The sequence below is a fragment of the Lathamus discolor genome, chromosome 3 (genome assembly GCF_037157495.1).
Source record: "Lathamus discolor isolate bLatDis1 chromosome 3, bLatDis1.hap1, whole genome shotgun sequence".
NCBI lineage: Eukaryota > Metazoa > Chordata > Aves > Psittaciformes > Psittacidae > Lathamus > Lathamus discolor.
This window is the reverse complement of record NC_088886.1, coordinates 11,619,822-11,640,001: the sequence shown is the minus strand read 5'-3', so window position 1 is coordinate 11,640,001 and position 20,180 is coordinate 11,619,822. Positions and strand designations below refer to the sequence as shown.

The following is a 20,180-nucleotide window of genomic DNA, read 5'->3' as shown; positions in this document are numbered from 1 at the left end:
GCGCACCTCTCCCCGCTGTGGCATCTCCTGCTGGTGGCCAGCACCCAGCTGCTGCAAGCCATGGACGGGAGGCTGGGGCAGAGCAGCACACAGCAGACTGCTCCCACCAGCCGTGGAGGGGAGAGGGCTCTGCCTGGCTCTGGAGGAAAAGAGGCCAGCCGCGCATGGGTAAGATGAATTGGTTGTCTCAGCAGCACCCGCGAAATGAGTGAGAGCAGCGGAGCCCGTGAGGCCCGGCCTGCTTTGTTTCAATTACAGCAGCTGCCAGAAGAAAAAGATAACCTCAATATTGATGGCAGGAGCGGCAGACAGAGGTGCCCTTGTGGCTGCTGGAGCAGGTAGAGGAGGAAGGGAGAGGAGGAGGGAGGGAGCAAGAGAGATGAAGAAGGGGAACAGAGGCTCAGCCAGCACCCCATGGGAGAGCCTGGCTGGCTCCCCTGAGCTGGTGAGAATGACCAACCTGATCCCATTGTTCTCATTCCAGTGAGGAACAGCTCCTCTTCACCCTGGCTCTTGCCCCAGTCACTGGGCAGAGCACTCCCTGCAGAGACAGGGTGCAGGGGTGCAGAAATCCAGCTCAGAGCATCATCAGCAGGACACACACCACACATGGCACCACATAACACTGAGCAGAAAAGACATCTCTGCTCCTCACTAAGGCTGTGGAGCCTTGAGAGATGGAGAGTTCACAGCAGGTATGAGTGGAGCTGTGTGGGATAATGGACTGAGCTAGAGTGAAGTGCTATGGGGCTGGAGTTGAAGGCATGGGGCAGCCCAGGGTGCCTACCAGGGGTGCATCCAACTTGAGGGCTGGGGAGCCCCATGATACGCTCACAGTGGGGACCGATCAGGGCACTGGAGCCAAGATGCCCAAGATGACTTTGGACTATGTGTAGGAACTTTGGCCCCACAACAGCAGCTCAGGGCAGGCCCCCAACATCACACCTACAAACCGGGGACTGAGGTGTCCGGCCAAACTTCCCCCTTTGCAGTGCAGGTGAATGCCCTGCCCTGGGGGGCACTAAGCCCCGGGCTCACATCCTGGCAGGAGGAGGTATCCAGAAGGTATGAAGAGATGGGGCCTCTTTGATCTTCAACATCTGCACAAGGGAATGCAAATCACTGCCAGCTCTATGGGGTCCACATCCCCCAAAGATGTGTGCCCTGTGCCCACCAAAAAGCCCAGAGCCAGCCTGTGCTGGGTGAGCTTCCTGCAATCGCTGGAGGAGGAGCCCCACCAGAGACCAGGCTGAGCAGGGTTCACTTCACAGAGGCTTTATTCACTCTGGGTACCCGCATCATCCTCCGATCTCCCACAGCAGAGACCCCAGCATCCTCCCCCCTCCTCCCAGGGCTGTGGGTCCTGGATACAGCCCCTAGGTCTCCACGAGGGGACAAGGCCACCATCTTGCGGCCACCCATCACCACTGCACATACCCGTGTGCAAGGCTTGGGGGGGGGGGGGTCCCCAGAAAGTGGCAGCTGTAGGGGTACAGGGTTTAGACCATGGGGACCTGCGACTGGTGCCCGCATCCCCTGGGATCACATCCTGCGGGGTACACGCTCTCTCTCCCCTCGCTCCAGGACATCCAGGGGTGCCAAGGATGAGCAGAGTGTTCCAGCAGTGCTGCTCCCACCCCAGCTCCGGCCCTTCCACCCCTGTCCTGCTGCCCCGTGCAGTGTCAGCCAGCAGCGACCGGGACACCCCGGTTTGCACAGCAGGCTTCATGAAGCACGGGAAGGCAGGCAGCGGTGGAGGAGGGATCAGAACTGAGCCCTGGGGCTGAGCACGCGGCACCCCGCAGGGTTGGAGGGGGATTTTCGTCCCTGGTCACAGAATGGGAGTAATGACCCACATATGGGATGCTGGAGGGGGTTACACCAATGCTGCTAGTGACAAGCAGCCCAAAGTAAGTCCTTTTGTGCCTCTGGGAAGCGAGCTGGCATGGTCTGCACACTACTGGGCTCTGCAAGGCTGCCCACCCTGGTTTAGTGCTTATTTCCCTCCTTCTGCTTCTTCCCCTCGTGATGGGGCTGGCCATGGTCTCCATGGGGCTGGCCATGGTCCCCATCGTGGCGGTGAGCATGGGTGGCACGTTCGTGGTCCCCACTTGGGTCTGTGGCTCTCTCGCCGCTGACCCCGTGGTGACGGTGAGGATGGATGGGGTTCTGCTGGCGGACGGGGGTCTCCGTCTCCTTCCCCTTTTGTTTGGGAAGCGGGCTCAGGGTTGCAGGGGCCTCCGTGGTGCTGTTAGCCTGAGGAGAGCAACACAAGGGCTAGCGCAGGGTGTGAGTGCACACAGAGCCCTGCAGTGAGCCTGCAAGCACAAATCCGAGCTGGTGTGGAGGTGGAGGAGCATCCATCATGCAGAAGGCTGCACAGGTCAGAGCAAAGGCTCTCCAGCCCTGACCCAGGGAGGACAGGAGAGGCTGGAGCACACAGAGTAGAAGCCTCTGTACCTACATCCCTTGGCTCAAGTTGTCTGTGGTCGAGGGAATTCCTGAGCCAGGAAAGGGACTTTGCATTTAATATTTCCAGATGGATTTTTTTTTCCTGGGAAGTGAGCAATCACCTGCGGAGCCCAGAGCGATGTCCTTTCCTTTGCCCTGAGCGTGCCAGCTCTGGTCCATGGCCTGCCCCTTTCTTACATCAGAACAGCCACAACCCTAGTTAGCTCTTCCAGACCTGGGCTATGACCCCATTAGTCCACTCCTTCTCCACTTGAAAGCTCTGACCCATTTAAGTGCCCTTACTCCAGACCTCTCATCACCTTCCCTCTCAACCACGGCTGAGTGCAGCTGCCAACCCCGAGCTGTCCCTGACATGAAGATAAGGTTGATGTGCAGCGCCAGAGGAGAGAAGGGAGCTGGCTCCGGCGAGCATCCCTGCTCCTTACCTGCTGGGTGGTGTTGGCGTAGAGGGAGCAGTTGCCACAGAAGTCCTTGCCGTGGGTGAAGCGGATGGCCGACTCCACGTAGGGGAAGTGGAGGAAGCTGTAGGGCAGCTGGATGTGGAAAGCCAGGCGGCCGCACCTGCGGGCAGACACCATGGTCCAGCTCAAGCCAGGGGGGGAGCTTTTGGAAGCCCATCAAAAGCCCCATAACCAGGAAAGCCCCAGCCGAGACGGGGCACACTCACCGGTCATAGACAAGGAAGTCATCCTTGTCACCCCCAAGGACCTGCCAGACATCAGGGTCCTCCGGCTCCGGCTGGAAGACAGGGATGCCCGGGGGGGCCTGGCGCTCCAGCTCCCTGAACATGGCGCGGGAGAGCGGTGCCTTCTCATTGACGATCATGTAGCGGACATCGACCGTGCCCTGCCGGGCCAGCTTGTCCCGCAGGCCCCCGAGGCTGCGGGGATGGAGGCAATGGGATGGGGGTGCCAGGGTGTGGGGCTGTGATGCTGGCCCCCAGTACAGCAGGGCTGGGTTTGGGGCAGGGGAGCAGGGCTCACCTGCGGGCCTGCTGCAGGCAGAAGTGTCAGCTGGCCTTCAGCAGGGCCACCACTGTCACCTGCCCCATAGTCTCCTCCATGGGGCTCAAGCCATTGATGCTCCACGCCGGTGCCTCCTGGCAGAGCCGGCTGCTGTTGTCTGCCCCTTCGGAGGCTGAGGCCAGCCCCAGCCAGGCAGCCAGGGCCAGCACCAGCAGCCCCATCCCGGACCCTGGACCCCCTGGCAGGGGGGAACAGGGCATTAGTGTCCCCTCTGCCCCAGGGCTCAACATGATGGGGTCCTCCCAGCCCCACAGCAATCCCATGCACCCCCCTCCAGGACAGACAGAGACTGGTGGGCAGTGTTGGACTGGTCCCAGCACAGCACTGGGAGCTGGGAACCACGCGTTGCGGGAGAAAACAAAAAGGGGATGGGGTGAGGGAATCGTGGTGCCCAGCTCCTGACAAGCACAGCACCCTCACTGCAGTCTCCAGTGGGCACCTACTGCCACAGCTGAGTGTCCCCATCCGTCCCCAGCAGCAAGGGAATCGCTCCACATACTAGGGGATGAAGTCCTGCTCCCCCCGTAGGTCTTCTCCACCCCCCTGACCCCAAAGCCCAAACCCAACCTCAGCCAGGGGTCTGTCTTTGTCCCAGAGGCAGGCAGGGATGCAGCCCCTGTCACCTCGGCTACCAGTGGGGAGTCACTGGGACTGGGATGGTTTCACCTTCAGGTCACCTTGAGAGTCTTTGCCTCCCCATGAAGCACTTGAGGGGTGCACAGAGCCTTTAAACCCCTGCTCCCCAATATCTGCCTGAAGCCCCTTCCTCTCACAGCCCCCCGTAACCCAGCCCCCCCCCCCCCCCCCCCGAAATACGGGCATCCCTCCAGCATCCACATTTAATGGGCAGGGGGAGGACATGGGGCCGGAGCAGGAGCAGGGGGCTGCAGGGTTTGCTCAGGATGGATGGATGCATCTACCCCCAGCCCCCAGCCCTCTCCCCCATGAGAACAAGCCCCCAGTACCGCACTTCCCACTGCTGTCCTCCGGCCAGACCTCCCTCCCGGTGGCCCCAGCGGCTCCTGGCAATGCCCACCCGGCCCTGGTCTCCCTTTTATCTCTTGTCCACTCTCCCCGCCCAGGAGGGAGGAGAGGAGCTTGGCCGGAGCGGGGACTGCGCCCCGGCCACCGCCGCCTGCCTCGGGGGACGGCAACAAGGCGAGCACTGTCCCGCTCCGTGCCACGCAGCCTCGGGGTCCTGCTGCTGCAGCCAGCCCCAGCCTCCCTGGGGCAAAGCGGTGCCTGGTGCTGGGCTGGAGCAGAGGGTGCCAGGCAGTGCCGCAGGGAAAAGATGGTCAGGGCCACTCGAACCCCCCCCCCGCGGGCACAGGAGCGCTGGGGGCACTGCCAAGGGCACCGCTTGCAGTGAAGGGCTGCAGGACCCGCACCCCTGGGGTGCCACAGCTCCCTGCCATGCAGGGTGCCCCCCCAAAGGCCATGCTGTCCTGCTGCACCGTGCCACAACGGCGCTTAGACCCCGCTGTGCCTGGCCCCACAGCAAGCCCCCAGCGTCCAGGCTCATGCCTCCTGCCCAGCCCTGGCTGAGGGGGCTGCGGCGGTGTGAAAAGCCTGCACTCCCTTGGGAAATCAGCACCAGTGGATCCTGCCCGTCGGGCTAGCAGGAGGGGCTCTCCTCCCTGGTCACACGCAGATGTCTCCACAAATATTTGAGCAGTTTTATCGTACCTGTGCTCTCCACAAAAACACGATAAGGCCGGAACAGCGGCAGACACAGCGGGGGCAGCAGCACGGCCCAGACACATAGAGGGGGGACACAGCCTTCTGAAAACAGCCATAAGCAGCAGGGAATTGCCGCCGGGGGCTGGAGGGGCTCAGGCATGTCGGCAAGGACAGGAGGCCACGGGCAGTGCTCAGGGTGCACGGTCAACCTGGAGCAGACCCATCCCATGAGCGATGTCAGACCCTGTCACCCGTCACACGCACACTGCTCCTCCGAGGCCAGGCCGGGTGCCCTGCGCACCGTGAAGCCCCCAGCACTGCGCAGGGGCACACACCCCACACTGCAAGTCCTGCCCCAGCAGGATTCCCGCTGTCAGGAATGACCCAGCACAGCCATGAGCCACTTCAGCTCCGGTCCCAGGGGACCCCACGCCACCACGGGGCTCATCTCCCCCTTTGCTCAGCCCCGGGCCGGTGGCCGCGGTGCGTGTGGTTATCAGCCTGGTGCCTGCCCCGCACGCAGGCTGCGCACACTCTCAGCACCCTCATGTCCCGCCGCCGCACTCCCCCGGCGCCCACGCCGTGCCGACACCGCGTCCGCCGCCTCCCTGCACCGGGAGCCCGTTCCCCTTCACCCTCCCCGGCACCGCCGGCTCCCTGCCCGGTCCCCCCCCGGCCAGTTGCATGCCGGGGAGGAGCGAACTGAACCGCCTCCCGCGGCCGGCGCTGCCCGGCATCCCCTTCGCCCGCAGCCTTGACCCCGGTGAGCCGCAGGCCGAGGGCGAGCCGGGGCCCCGCGGGGCGGGCGGGTGGCGGGGGACGGGGCAAGGGCCGGGGCAGGCGGCGGTGGTTGCGGGAGCAGAGCGGGAGGGAGGCAGCGCCGTCCGGGCCCTGCCATGTGCTCACCGGGCAGCGGCCCCAGCAAGGACCCTGCGCCCCGTGGTGCTGTGGAGCACCCCACCGGGGCTCCGCTGGCCCCCCCTCCCCCGTGGCAGTTGAGGGTTGCAGCCCCAGCGTGGCAGAGCCCTGTGCCCTGCCTTTGGGGGCCGGTGGAAGGGGATATTTAAGTCGCCCCCCCCATACACCCCAGCGCACCTCGGTGGGGTGAGGAAGCCTCAGTGGCATGCTGCAGGGAGGTGATGCCGGGTGGGGTTTTGGACAGAGCATTCCCCTTCTTCACAGTGAAGGGTATGTGTGTGGGGAGGGAGGTCTCTTCCTGCAGCGTCTCTCCTATTTCACCCACTGCACCCTAAGGCGAGGTCACTGCCCCGAGCCTGTTGCAGGAAGCACAGTAGCTCCACACTATCCTTGTTGGGGAGGGGAGGGCACATCAGTGCTGCTCACCCCCACCATTTGTGGGCACTACAGGCACAAGGGCCCTTTGGCTGTAACCAGAGTGTAGCTCCCTGTTTACCAGTCCATCCTCCACGTTGCTGTTGCTGGAATAGAACATTCTCTCCCTGCCCAACCCGTGTCCCTGGAGTCCTGCTTACACATGCAGCACATCTCCTTCACCCCGATTACCCCCAGCCTCCTTGCAGCATCCTTGAGGGACAAAGGGCTCCAGCAGGGACCTGCACGGCTGCAGCCAAGGCTCAGGGCTTTCCCCCTGTGCGAATCCAGGCACAGATGTGCAACGGGGCAGCATAGCAAAGGGGTGGTGGGATGGTTTGGCATCTTTGGGCAGCTCTTTGCAGCTGGTCTAAAGGTGGGTGCCCTTACACAGTGCACATTGGCTTGGGAGACCCACTTATTAAAAATACACTCCTTTAAGGGGTGCGGATTTACATGCATTGGTGCATGCAGATGCATTCAGGCTCTGTGCAAGGTGGGGAATGGCTGCTTCCCATGACCAACAAACCCCCCTGACCCCATGCATCCTCCCTGCAGCCTGCCCAGCCATGGCAGCCTCGCTGAGCCGCCCCTTCTTCATCTCCCTCCACGTGCCCTACAGGCAGGGCTGGGCCCAGGACCTGGCCAACACCTTCCGCTTCCAGCCCGTGGCCGTGCGGGAGACGCCGCGGGTCCGGCAGCTGGCTCTGTGCCGGGGATGCGCCGTCTTCCTCCTCAATGAGCGCCTGAATCCAGCACCTGCCACTGAATTCCTTTACGACGTGGACCCCCGGCCCACCTTGGGCACAGCCTCCAATGTCTGCTTCGAGGTGGACGATGTGCCGGGGCTCTGCAGGCAGCTGCAGAGCCGGGGATGCTCTGTGCCAGTGCCTCCCACCGAGGTGAGGGATGACGGCGGGTCCGTCACCTATGGGGTGGTGAGGTCCGTTGTGGGCAACATCAGCCATACCCTTCTGGACCGATCCCGCTACCGGGGACCCTTCCTGCCCGGCTTCCAGCCCATCCGAGGAGCATCCTCAGCCACAGGGGATGGGATCGAGATCACCCACTTCGACCACATCACGTACGTGTGCCGGCGGGGCGGTACGCGAGCAGCTCTGGACTGGTACCAGCGCTGCTTCGGCTTCCAGCGCTTCCTGCTGAACCCGCAGGAGAGGCTGGACAAGGGGTATGTGCTCGGGGGGCAGGGGACAGGGATGCTGCTCCTTGCCCTGCAGAGCACCCAGGGCACCCCGGGACACAGCTGCAAGCTCGTCCTCGCTGAGTCCCTCTCCAAGGATGGCACCAACCAAGTTGACACCTTCCTAGAGCAGCACGGTGGGGCCGGGATCCAGCACGTCGGCCTCCGCACCACTGATATTGTTACCACGACCAGGACGTTGCAGCAGCGGGGAGCGCGGTTCTTCACACCCCCAGGCACCTACTACAGCCAGGATGGCAAAGCAGAGGAGATCGAGGGGGCCGGGCAGGACCCACACGCACTGTCAGAGCTGGGCATCCTGCTGGACACCACAGCACCCAGGGACAAGGGCACTGATGCTGCAGAGAGCCCTTCCCAGGAGTATCTGATGCAGATCTTCACCCATCCCATCTTCTCTGAAGAGACTTTCTTCCTGGAGCTCATTGACCGGCGGGGAGCACCAGGCTTCGGGGAAGGCAATATACGGGCACTGTGGAAAGCTGTGCAGATCTATATGGACCAGCAGCAGTAGTGGCAACACTGCGGTCCTCCTCCCTCAGCTCCCCATCCTCTCTGGTCCAACCCTGGGGCAATACAGCCCTGTAGAGATACCAGGGGCAGGGACCAAGGGACAGCTCCAGATCAAGCCAGAGCCAGCTCCATGTGGGAGCACATTGCTCAGGGCCATGTCCAGCAGGACTCTGAGCATCCCCCATGATGGAGGGTGAGTTCTCTCTTCCCTGGGTTCCCAGTGATTTATTGACCTCACGTGAAGAGCTCTTCCTTCATTTCATGTTAACTTAATGAGCCTTGTTCTGCACGGCTGTGAACACTGCTGGCACAGCAGCTCCCCCTGCCACAGGGGGATGAGGGGCTGCCAGAGGGGAGCAGATAACGCAGGAGCCATGGACACTGCCACTTACCAGTGGTTGCCACCAGAGCGTGGCCAGCCCCTGTACAGGGCAAGCAATGGGTTCTTGCTCCTCTCCATTAAAGAATTAACTTGTAAGCACTGCTTTGGTTTTTCCTCTCCTTCCATTTAAGATGTGATGAGTGCCCCCCAAATCAGGCTTTCCCCAGTCCTGCAGTCCCTAAATTAAGGCCACTTGCCCCTTGGACACCCCCAGGACAGGCCCATCCCTGCCAGCCCCCCAGGCTTGTGCCCTTGTAAGGATGCTCCTGTGCATCACAGAGAAAAGCCACAGCCTGAGCACAGGAACAGCCTGATGGAGAAGGGCAGGAGCCGTGCAGGGCCCAGGGCTGACACCTGCCCTCGCTGCAGAGGTGCTCTGGGTGCCGCATTTGGGGTCACCAGCAGTTAATGCTCAGCTGAGGGACTCGTGGGTGCATTAATGAAGTAATCCCTTGCCGTCCCCTGCCCAGATGCAGGGATCCTGCAGGCCATCCTCACACTCAACCGCAGGCTGCCCCACACCTCAGCTTAGCACAGCGCAACAGAGGCAGAAAGTCACTTACAAAACCCACACACGCTTTAGATTTATTATTAGAAAGCCTGCGGCTCAGGTTCAGTAAAAACGAGCGTATAAAAAGGGCTGTGGGAGGCCGGGGACAGCAGGACCCACAACCCCTGCCTGGCGGGTGAGGTGCAGGCAGGGACAGGGCTGCAGGAGCAATGTGGCCACAGCCTTCCTGCTGCCAGAGAGAAACCCTGCTGCCACGAGCCCACAGTGCTGGAGCAGTGGTTGTACGGAGCCAAATAACCCCAGGAGGGCCCCAACCAAAGCAGGGGGACAAGCGGGGCTCCGGGCACATCCAGGACCATAGGGGCCACATCAAGGCACAACTCCCCATAGGGGGGCCTGGTGAATTCTGCATGGAACAGGACACTGACAGGGCTGGGTACTGGGCTCACAGGAACACGGGAATGCCATCCCCACACCGCAGGCAGGGCTCACGGCAGCACGGGGCTCTCATGCTCTCATGTTGAAGGTGCCGTCACGGGGCAGTTGGTGGCCGGAGGAAGGCGCGGAGGGAGAGCTGTGTCCCAGGGCCGGGGCTGCCTGTGCCCTGTGCCTTTGCCCCTCGCTTCCGCTTGGAGCCCTGTGGAAACACAGCAGGGCTCAACCCAACCCCACGGATCCCCTCTGGAGCAAGGGGACCCTGGTACTGGGGACACCCGGGGCAATGCCCCAGGATGGGGATGCTCCTCGGCCTCAGCACAAACCCCAGCACCACACAGCAGAGCCTGACCCACAGCAGCTCCTGGGGCCCCCCGCACCCTCCAGCAATGCTCACCTGGCCGGGGCTGCTCCCCTTCTCACACGCTTTCAGGACCTGAAGGAAGCACAAGAGAGCCCAGAGCTGACGAGCAGCCAGGTCCTGGAGCTGAGGCTGCCCACAGAGGCTGGGGGGATGCCAGAGGCTCTCCCAGGAGCACAGGAAGGCTGAGGGAGGGGAGGAAAGGCCCCGGGGAACCCCCAGTACCTTCTTCATAGCTGTGGAGACAGCTGAGGCACGGAATTCCTCCTCTGTCACCCAGCGGGATGGGCACGAGGCAGGCTCCAGGGTCACGTCCCCATCCAGGGACAAGGAGTAGACCACGTATGTCTGGTGGATGTGAGAGAAGATGTGGACGACCTGTGAGGGGATGGGAAGACGTACGCAAAGGGCAGCAGGCAGCAGAGGATGCACTGCACAGCTCCCCCACAAGTGCACGAGGTCTGCCAAGGCTCTGAGGAGTGGGGCAGGACTCAGGAGGAATGCCAACAGGGAAGGGGGGGACCCTCTCCCCCCCATGCTAAATCCCCCACGGCTGAGCACGGGGGACTCGCACTGCATCCATCCAGCTCCAGGCCCACCTCTCCGACGAGCTGCAGGTCTCCAGCCACCACAGGCTGCCCTATCCAGGCCTGGAGGTGCTCTGCCAGTGCCTCCCTCTGCTTCTCCTCCCGCAGATCCTGAGCCAGTGGGAGACTTGGGAACTCCCACAGCCCGGCCAGGAGACCTGCAGAGGGTGCACGGCAGGGATGTGAGATGGCAAAGGGCACACGTGGGGACGCCGAGCCCCAGCACAGCCTGCAGGGACTCCTTTCCCCATCCCAGCAGCATGGACGTCACTGGTGCATCCCTCCCCCAGGCTGCTCTGCCCCCCACGCAGGTGGGAAGGGGCAGCGCGAGGCCTTCGTCCCCCTGCCGCCCGGCCCCCTCACCTGAGCTGGGTCTCTGCACGATGAGGTACTGGGGGGCCCCGTGGCAGCCCCTCCGCTCCAGCACGCACGTGGCCGCTCGCGCCACCCGCGGCTGCTTCTTGGCTGCTTTCCGGGGGAAGTTGGTGACCCCCAGGCTGCTGTCCCACGGCTCTGCGGCGGGGGGGCACAGGGGGCAGCCCCCAGCACCTGCAAACACGCAGGTAACGCTTGCCACAGGGCTCAGCCCCGGAGCTACATCAGGGGTCTCCCCAGGCGCTTACCACAGTCCTCAACATCAGGCACCGGGGTGGCTTTTCCAAGCAGCTTCTGGGAGGCGGAGGCCAGCTCCTTCTCCACCTGCGAGGAAGGGGCAGGGGTAAGGACAGGCTCGTCCACCAGCCCACCCTGTCCCCATGCACGGTGACCCCTTAAGGCCTGCTTTTGCGGCCATACTTGCCCTGAGCCGTGCCCGGCAGTGCTGTTTCACAGGGCACTCCCCGCACAGCGGGGCCCTGGGCACACACACAGTTGCTCCCAGCTCCATCAGGGCTTGGTTGAAATCCCCCGGGCGGCTCCTGTCTACCAGGGCATTGGCCATGTCCCTGGAAGAAACGGCAGTGAGCAATGCGGGGCTCTGCAGGGAGAGGGCCCAAGACCTTTGCCTGCCTCCTGCCTGTCAGGGGGATGCTCTATCCCAGGCAGGCACAAGCAACACAGCTCCTTTCTCCACCATTCCCAGCAGCATCTGCTTCCCAAGAGCTCCCACACCCCATGGATCTCTCCCTTTGCAGGCTCAGCTGCCCAGGGCTCCCAAGTGATCCTGCCCCCGGCCACCAACAACCACAGACAAAGCTTGGAGCAGGGATGGAGCATTCCCCTTACCAGAGCTGGTCAATGACAGCCGGGCTGCTGGAGTCAGCACCAATGCACCGCAGCCTGCACAGGACCCGGATCACGTTCCCATCCACAACACCAGCAGCCTGGGACAATGAGCAGGGATTACCATGCCGGCAAGGCAGGGAGCTGGGGTGCTCCTGGGGCAGAGGGAGCACACAAGGCCCTGGGGAACCCCTGCTTTGCGAGACCCAGCAGCAGGGCCTGGCTGGCAGGGAGGGGACACGGGTCCACTGATGTCCAGCTCTCACCTGCCCGTACGAGATGGATGCGATGGCTGCTGCCGTGTACCGGCCCACTCCTGGCAGCAGCTTCTGCAGGTCCTCAGCTGTCCTGGGCATCCGACCGGCCAGCTCAGACACCACCTGGCAGAGAGGGCACGAGGTCAGGGGAGCAGCCGGGGGTGTGGGTGCGACCCCCTTTCCCTGCAGTAAGACAGGATCCCAGCCTCTGTAGGCTTGTGCCAGCCGCACACAGCCCCAGTGACACAGGGCAGCTGTGAGCCAGCACCAATACAGGGACCACAGATGCCCCCCCCACCCCAGCACCAGGGCACCTTCCTCGCTGCCTCCTGCAGACGCTTCCCTCTCGAGTAGTAGCCAAGTCCAGCCCACAGCTCGTTCACCTCCTGCTCCAGGAGACACAGTGCAGTGTTAGGAAGAGCCACAAGGGCATGGAGAACACCCGGTCCTGGCAGTGCTCACCTCCAGGGATGCCTGCGCCAGAGCCTGCAGCGTTGGCCACTTCTGCATTATAGGGAGACAAGTCAGGGACAAGCAGAGCCATGCTCTGCAGCCGGGGATCTGCCACAGCAAGCGGGTAAGTGCACAAAGGGGCAGCCTGCGGGCACAGGACTCTGTAGGGGAGCAGTTACCTGCATCCAGCGGTTGTAGTAGTCGATCACTGTAGCCACCTGCGTCTGCTGGAGCATGACCTCAGACACCCACACTGCAGGGATCAGAGCAGAGGCATCAATGCCACACACATCTGCTACTGCCATGTTAGCACTGACTGCAAGCATTACACCAGCATCCAACCCACAGGGCCCCTTTCCCACCCTTCACCCTCCCCACTGGCTGCCATACAGGAGCTCCCTCAGGCCCCATGTGGGTTCTGCAACCCTCCAGCACCTTGCCAGGAGGGTCAGTGACTCTTGTGGCCACTCCAGGCAGCTCGTTCCAATGATGGGAACTGAAGCCATATTTCCTCACCAGGCCACATTGCACATCCACGTCAGGAGGCCACAGGGAGCGGGGCACCCCACGCACACCAGGGTGCAGTCTCTGCTCCTCACCTGCATACGCCCGTCTGTCAGCATCTGGCTCAGTTGCTGCCTGAAAGGGGAAGGAGACAGAGTATGAGAAACAAGGTGACACAGGGTCCCACTGCAGAGGGGACCTGCGTATAAAATGAAATTGCTTGTGGTGCCATTTGAACACCGCATGGGAATCTGCAAGGAAACGTCTCCCCCAGGCACTCAGAGGTTCTGAGCTCAGGCTGATCAAGTGACAGCCAAAGCATCTTCTCCCTCATGGAAGATTCCATAGCAAGAGTTTATCTTAGAGCTTCAAAACCCCACCAGAGGAACTGTCCCAGATCCGAGCTCCTCTACACAGAAGCAGTCACAGGCAAATCCCACACAAGGGCCCCACAGTTCCTGGCACCCCCAGAGAGATGTTGCTGTAGAGCTGATGCCCACCCCCAGCACCCTGATCACCATCCAGCCACCAGTGCCAGGCTGAGCACTAATAAGAATGATTGGCCGGCTGACAGCAAATACATGGAAAACCTTTTCCTTGCAGCAAGGTGCCATGGATGCAGGAACAACATGGGCCTGAAAGACAACTGGACTACGTCACTGCAGAAGAGTACTCCTGGTTGCAGGTTATGCTTGAGACTTGTGGTCTCACCCTGTGTCCTCCTTCACTCTTTATATCCTGAGTCTGGCTACAAACCACCCGCTACGGAACTGCTGGGGCCAGCTGGGAGCATGATCTCATTTCCAGCACCGTCTTCCATGCAGTTCAGGATGCACTGCACAGAGCTACACCGTGGGCACCTCAGCGACACCCCCTCAAGGCAGAGGAGCTGGTTCCCCACGACACCTCCCCGTTTCCCGATGCCCCCCCTTACCCGTGTCCTCCAGGGAAGGTCCCGCTTGCAGCTGTCGTACCAAGCCAGCAGATTCCTGCGCAGGGTCTCAGTCTCAGCCGGGTCGCTGAAGAGATGCCGGGAGGCCGGCGGGGCGGCCGCTGGAGCCGCTGCCGGGGGGCGGCACGGGGTCAAGCTCGGGCGGGGATGCAGAAGGGCGGCGGGGCCCGACTGCGGCACCACCGGGCCCGCTGCGGGACCCCGACGGACCCGCTGCCGGGCGGGCGGCGCCGCTCCCCGTTGAGGACACCCCGCGTCCCCCCAGAGCCCCCCCCGCCACCAGGCACCTTTGCGCGGTGCCGCGCCCTTCCTGCTCCTCCGCGCAGGCGGGGCCGCCCTCGGACCGCTGCCCCGGAGCCCCCCGGCGGCAGCGGCCGCCGCCCGGAGCGGGCTCATGTCCGGCCGCTGCCCGCCGGGACCGGGAGCCCGGGCGGCGCCACGTGAGACTTTCCCGGGTAAACGTTTCCCTGCCAGCGCCCCGCCCACTTTCCGCGCCTCAGCCAATAGGAGCGAAGCGCGGGGCGGGCTGATTCACGCCCTCCCGCTCAGCCCGGGGGAAGGGGCGGGACATCCCGCTCGCCGGAGCCAATCAGCGCTCCGGGGGAGAAACGAGGCGTCTTCCTTCTCTCGCCGGTCCCAGCGGCCTCAGGGAAGGACCCCAAGGGGTTGCCGCAGCTAAACGCCTGTTCACTTAAACAGCAAATTTCGGCTGAAGAGGGGTTTTGGAGAAGAGACAAAAACCCCGCTCTGGCGGCTGGCAAGAAGCGGGCAGGCAGCTCCGGGCAGGCAGCTCCGGGCACGGCGCTGAGCGGCAAGCTCGGCGGCGCGGGCAGCCGCACGGCGGAGGTCCCGGGCGCGGCCATGTCGCAGCGATGGCGGGTGCCGGTGGTGGACGTGCAGAGCGACAACTTCACGGAGCTGTGGCCCTCCATGGTGCTGGCGCTGCGCACCGCCACCTTCGTGGCCGTGGACACGGTGAGGCGGGGCGCGGTAGCCGGTAGCGGTGGGGGCGAGCGGCGGCGCCGCTGACGGCTGTCTCCCTGCAGGAGCTGAGCGGCCTCGGCGCCCGGAAGTTGCTGCTGAACCCGTGAGTAACCGGGTAACCGGGCATGCTGGGGGGGGGGGGGCTCAGCCGGACTTACCGGCACCGGTTGCCCGGCTCCCTTCCCCTTGCGGGCTTTTCTGTGTGCGGTGGGACGGAGGCGGCAGCTCCCGCTCTCCTGCCGCCCAGGTGCATCGAGGAGCGGTACAAGGCGGTGTGCAGCGCGGCCAGGACACGCTCCATCCTGTCCCTCGGCGTCGCGTGTTTCAAGCAGCTCCCGGACAAGGTAGGTGCTCGGTCCCCTCCCGCCGAGGGAGCGGCAGGGCTCTGCCTACCCGTGCTCCACGGAAGTGCCGCTTCGGCAGCTGGCTGTGGTGGGTCGCCCTGCATGGCCTTGCACGCTCTGCTCCGCAGCCCCAGAACACGTATCTGTGCCAGATCTACAACCTGACGCTGCTCTGCACGGAGGATTACATCGTGGAACCGCAATCTGTGCAGTTCCTGGTGCAGCACGGCTTCGACTTCAACAAGCAGTATTCCCAAGGGATCCCTTACCACAAGGGGAATGACAAGGTACAAAGTGACTCCTCTTCCACTGCCTTGGCTTGCGCCGGTCTTTTGGGGGGTCGCTGGTATTCCCCGGTGCTGGCATCTCCTTTACACAGCTGCCCAATGAACATGGGCTTGTGCTGGAGTCCTGAGTGCACCATTGTCCCCTTCACCTCCCTGCTGGTTTATATCCAGGCTGCCACTTGCTGCAGTTGCTCTTCCAAATATTTGTGCCTCTGTTTGGTCAGAGCAAGCAAAGGCTGTAGGCTCTGTTGCAATAGGATGAGGACTGCCCCGGGCAATGGCAAATCAAGGCTCCGAGGCTCATTGACTAATCCTTGCTCTTGCAGGGCAATGAGAACCAGAGCCAAAGCGTTCGGACTTTTTTCCTGGAGCTCATACGAGCAAAGAAGCCTCTCGTTCTCCATAACGGCCTGATCGATCTGGTGTTCCTGTACCAGTGCTTCTATGCTCACCTCCCGGACAGCCTCGGCACCTTCACCACTGACCTCTCAGAAATGTTTCCAGCAGGAATATATGACACCAAATACGCTTCAGAGTTTGAGACTCGCTTTGTAGCATCCTACTTGGAGTATGCTTACAAGAAGTGGTAAGTGGGACTCTGGTATTTAAAGCTTGTTGTGAGGAAAGGCAAATGGAGCATCAACAGTTGGTGTGGTTTTTAGTTTTTCCAGGCAAGGGAGGTGGGTCTTTATATTGTGTGAAGAAAGGGGCTTTCCTCATTTCTAGGGCAGATGCTGAGTGCACAAGGGTGCCTTTTGTGATACACCTTGTCTGTTCAGTGGGTAGCTGCTGAAAGAGGATTTCAGAACTGGAGACTGACCACACAGTGCCCTGATCTAACTGCAAACTAACTGACTCACTGCACGGCTCTGGCCCAGCGGTGGCAGGAACACATACAGGAGAGAGACCCTCGAAACACAGCTAGAGAGCAAGAGAAGACAGGGTTGTGCCTGCAGGGTCTGGTAACTGTAAGTCAGTTTTGCAAGGGATGGTGCTGTTAAAAGGTGCTCCTTGTACCTCCTGATGATGACCTGCTCTGTCACATATCCTCCTGCATGTCACACTTGCATGCAGCCATCTGCAACCCCTGTCATCTCCCTCCCAAGCGAGGGTTGCTCTCTTTTTCCAGTACACGTGTTTCTCTGCTTCAGGTGTTGGTCTAATACCTCATTTTGTGCTCCCCATGCAATATAAACAAGCCCCTGGCAGCAATACAACCCCTTGAATCTCCATTAAACTGAAGTCACGCTCCGTAGAGGAGGAATACTATTTTTAGTGACTGTTTTATGTCAGGAAATGCCACTTTGACAGGTCTGAAAACATTCAAGATGGCTGTTCTCAAACATGAGAATGCTGTGTTTTGACAAGACAAAAATACTTCTTAAACTGACCTCTTAAATATTTCAACCCACAGATCTGGTTCCATGGAGCCTTCCTTTTGTGCCTTTTAGCCAGCTCTTGGGACAGAAAAACAGTTCTTTTTCTCATGAGCTGGAAAATGTTTTCTTCTTGTCTGTATTGCTCAGGCTCGACCTCTCTGGGTGGTGGCTCCTGGATGCTCTACATGGTACTTCAGCTTGGGGCATTTTTTCTTTATCCATTAAGTTTATGAAGACTAATGCATATCTTAGTGTCCTTACTACTTAAAATCAAACCGTGTGTCCTCCTCCTATAGCTTCACCAGAGATGCTGTGTCTCTGCCTGTGTATTGGCATAAGAGAAACCAACTCTTGAATAAGTATGGAAACAACTACTTAGTAAAGCTGTGTGCCAAGGACTGTGTTTCTTCCCAGCAAGCTGTCAAGCTGGGGCTAGAGCTCAAGAGCAGAAAACTGGTGGAGTTGAGATTTGATGGAAAGCAGGGTGTTTGCACCAGCTCCACACTGAGCTACTTTTAGTGAGTTACCTGCAGTAACCGTGTACTCTTGTTGCAGCAAGCGAGAGAACTGCAAGCTGAAGGACTCCAGCAGTCAGTACCTCACCATTGAGTTCTGCAACTACCCTGCCAACATGTCCATTTACATTGACTATCGCCACTGCTCGCTGGAAGAAGAAAACCACAGTGTGGGAGGGGGAGACAAGGTGCCTGTCTGTGAGAAATTTTCAGTAAGTAACTTGAATCCTTGCTTCTTTCCTGGGTCCAGGGAAAGAGCAAGAAGTGGCAGGAAGGCACCTGCAAACTTCCCCTTCTTGCTTCACAGAACAAGAAAGATTTGCAAGCTTCAGGTGGCTTCACGATGGAAAAGGCAACACCATGCTCTGTTCAGAGGCAGTGAATTCCACACGGCTGCATTAGACACAAAGATTGAAAAGAGATTATATGGCCCTAAACAGTGGGATGGTATGAGTAGTGGTACCCATTGCTGTCTTGGGAGGGCAGTAAGTTCTGAATTAGTTCGGTTTGTCCTCTGAGAAAGAAATGCCATCTCTTCCCTCCCCAGTTAGGTATAAAAAAAAAGGTTACCTGTGTGCAGCTTCTGACACAGTGTTATCCACAGCATCTTGAGTCCTAGTGCTGCTGCAGCAGTAAACAGAGCCCATCTGATCAGATCATAACTGGTTTCAGGTGCTTCAAGGAGAAAAGGAGCTCTTCCAGATGTTACTGTCACAGAGCACCACAGGTTGGGGAGATCTCTGGAAGTTTCTTACCTGACCACCAACTTAATGTTGCTCAGAGCTTTGTTTAGTGAACTTTGAAAGTGTCTAAGGACAGAGAATGCAAACCCCCTCCAGGACCCTGTTCCAGTGCTTGACCACTTACTGAAATACATAGTCAGAATTTCCGCTGACTCTTACCGTGTCAGGTCTCCCTGTGCTCCTCTCCGAAGAGTTTAGCTTCATCTTCTCTATAACCTCCATCTATAGCTGGATATCCACATTCCCTTACTCTTGTCTTCTCCAGGTAGAACAAACCCACTTTCCTTAGCCTACATTATGTGCTGCATGTTGATAGCTGCCTGCTGCACTCACTGCAGTTTGTCAGTGCCTTTCATTTGTGTTGTGGAGCTGTAACAACACAGCACTCCTGATACAGCCTCACAAGCCCTCAGTAGAGGGGAATAGTTAGTTCTGCTCCATGTTACAGTGACAGGATGCTCTAACTAGCACACTGGTAGCTACAGACTTCTTTCTTTCTTTCCCTAGGCCTATGGCTGGTGTCCAAAAGGGGTGAAGTGTCCACATTCTCATAACATAGACCTCATAATTGATGAGGATGACAAGATATGCGAGAAGAAGCGGAAGAAACGGAAGCAGAAATGGAGGCGTCGGAAGAACATAGGAGAGCCTGCAAAGGAACAGGAAAGCTCAGGGAAAGACGTGGAGCTAGTTCAGAATGGGGAGGAGGGACCACCACAAAAACGGGGCTGCTGTGAGCCTCCAGCTGCCACAGGGCTGGCAGAGATCACACCCAACTGCGAGGGCAGGCCACTGGAGGAGAACACGGACATGGAAGCGGAGGTCAGCTCAGATACCAGTGCACAACGGGAAGAAGATCTGGAGAGCACAGAAGGAACTACTGCCCAGGCAGCAGCTGTTATGAGCCCTTCTGCCAAGGGAAATGCCTCTGACAGTGACCAAGCGGAGGGGAAGTCAGACGTTCCCACTGGGACTGGCTTAGTGAATCACTCTGACATCCCTGAGACCGAAGCAGCGTGTGCTGCAGAAAAGGAAAAGGAGACCCATGGTCTGCCTTCCCAGGGGGGCACACACCGGGCTGGCTTCGATGCATTCATGACTGGCTATATCATGGCTTATGTCTGGATGCTCAAGAAAGAAAAAAACACAGACACTGGTGCAGGGCCCTGGTTGCCAGACTGCCACAATAAACTGTACCTCAGTGGGAAATCAGTGCCCCTTCAAATAGTGAAGAGCTCATTTTCCAAATCTTCCAAAGCTCACAGCCAGAAGATGAAGGTGGCCTGGGGCAGTGGATAGAGCTAGAGGACTCCTCACTGAACTGGGGGCTTTTCTCCCTTTCAAGTTTTGAAGTTCTTTGTTTCATCAAGAAGTGGAGCAAGTTTCTTACTCTTGTTTTTGTTTTAACTTCTGACCCATTAAAATGCTCTCACTTGGAGTTCCCCCTGTTGTTCCTTAGTGGCCTGCTGGGCTATGAGGAGGAGGAGGAAAAGCACACCTCCTCAGCTGCACCCAGGGCCGGGAGTTTCAGTTTAGTGTCCTGCACTCAAAGTGGGTTTTGTAAAAACAAGCTAATGCTGCCCTTCTGGAAAGACCATCTGCTAGCTACCTTACCAGGGGTTTCACTTCTTGCAGAAGATGAAGGGGGTAATCACTTGATAACAAGAGGAGACAGAGGCCAAAGCTTCCCACTTAAACTTGGCATGTTAGAGCTCCAGCCTCCTCCCTTTATACACACTGCCACTTAACCCAGTGGCTTAGGGTGGGATAGACCTTTTCAAAATAAGCATGTGCTAAAGGTCAAAGTCTTACCTACAAAAACACAGCTGAAAGCTCCCAGCTGTTGACTCATACAACCAGCTTGTGAGAAAGGCTATAAACAGTCACTGGAGAAAGATGTGATGCTTCTGCCAGATGAAAGCAGGCTTTTCAGGCATTCTTCAGGCAGAGCATTCATAAAGATGTGTGTTTAGTCAGGTGTTACTGCTTTCAGTCACTGCTGGTAGGGTAACTCCCTATAGCCT

The 20,180-nt window shown here is 59.8% G+C and overlaps 4 protein-coding genes across 8 annotated transcripts; 2 read left to right on the top strand and 2 right to left on the bottom strand.

Annotated features, from left to right (window-relative positions):
- Window positions 1–1,259: 1,259 nt before the first annotated feature.
- Window positions 1,260–4,514, bottom strand: LOC136010845 (selenoprotein Pb-like). 2 transcript variants are annotated; one of them, XM_065672577.1, is made up of 5 exons: window positions 4,468–4,514; window positions 3,456–3,675; window positions 3,140–3,352; window positions 2,898–3,033; window positions 1,260–2,256 (listed from the first exon to the last, which is right to left on the bottom strand). In XM_065672577.1, exons 2-5 carry the CDS (start codon window positions 3,656–3,658, stop codon window positions 1,990–1,992), a joined length of 819 nt encoding a protein of 272 aa, XP_065528649.1. In that variant the 5' UTR covers window positions 3,659–3,675; window positions 4,468–4,514; the 3' UTR covers window positions 1,260–1,989. The 2 variants fall into 2 exon arrangements, with proteins under 2 accessions (XP_065528649.1, XP_065528648.1); XM_065672576.1 differs by having other exon boundaries at window positions 4,463–4,513.
- Window positions 4,515–5,874: 1,360 nt separating this feature from the next.
- Window positions 5,875–8,719, top strand: HPDL (4-hydroxyphenylpyruvate dioxygenase like). The gene is made up of 2 exons (XM_065673496.1): window positions 5,875–5,940; window positions 7,068–8,719. Exon 2 carries the CDS (start codon window positions 7,079–7,081, stop codon window positions 8,240–8,242), a length of 1,164 nt encoding a protein of 387 aa, XP_065529568.1. The 5' UTR covers window positions 5,875–5,940; window positions 7,068–7,078; the 3' UTR covers window positions 8,243–8,719.
- A 459-nt stretch (window positions 8,720–9,178) lies between these two features.
- Window positions 9,179–14,998, bottom strand: MUTYH (mutY DNA glycosylase). 4 transcript variants are annotated; one of them, XM_065673488.1, is made up of 15 exons: window positions 14,192–14,998; window positions 13,887–14,014; window positions 13,048–13,087; window positions 12,628–12,701; window positions 12,458–12,556; window positions 12,310–12,381; window positions 12,005–12,118; window positions 11,742–11,839; window positions 11,317–11,461; window positions 11,141–11,216; window positions 10,881–11,066; window positions 10,530–10,675; window positions 10,156–10,308; window positions 9,967–10,005; window positions 9,179–9,771 (listed from the first exon to the last, which is right to left on the bottom strand). In XM_065673488.1, the coding sequence occupies exons 1-15, from the start codon at window positions 14,298–14,300 to the stop codon at window positions 9,667–9,669; spliced, it is 1,584 nt and encodes a 527-aa protein (XP_065529560.1). In that variant the 5' UTR covers window positions 14,301–14,998; the 3' UTR covers window positions 9,179–9,666. The 4 variants fall into 4 exon arrangements, with proteins under 4 accessions (XP_065529560.1, XP_065529561.1, XP_065529562.1 ...); XM_065673489.1 differs by having other exon boundaries at window positions 10,156–10,278; XM_065673490.1 differs by having other exon boundaries at window positions 12,458–12,499; window positions 14,192–14,997.
- On the top strand, window positions 14,546–19,594 carry TOE1 (target of EGR1, exonuclease). The gene is made up of 7 exons (XM_065673487.1): window positions 14,546–14,879; window positions 14,951–14,991; window positions 15,136–15,232; window positions 15,361–15,519; window positions 15,846–16,105; window positions 17,454–17,625; window positions 18,664–19,594. The coding sequence occupies exons 1-7, from the start codon at window positions 14,766–14,768 to the stop codon at window positions 19,453–19,455; spliced, it is 1,635 nt and encodes a 544-aa protein (XP_065529559.1). The 5' UTR covers window positions 14,546–14,765; the 3' UTR covers window positions 19,456–19,594.
- The last annotated feature ends 586 nt before the right edge of the window (window positions 19,595–20,180 follow it).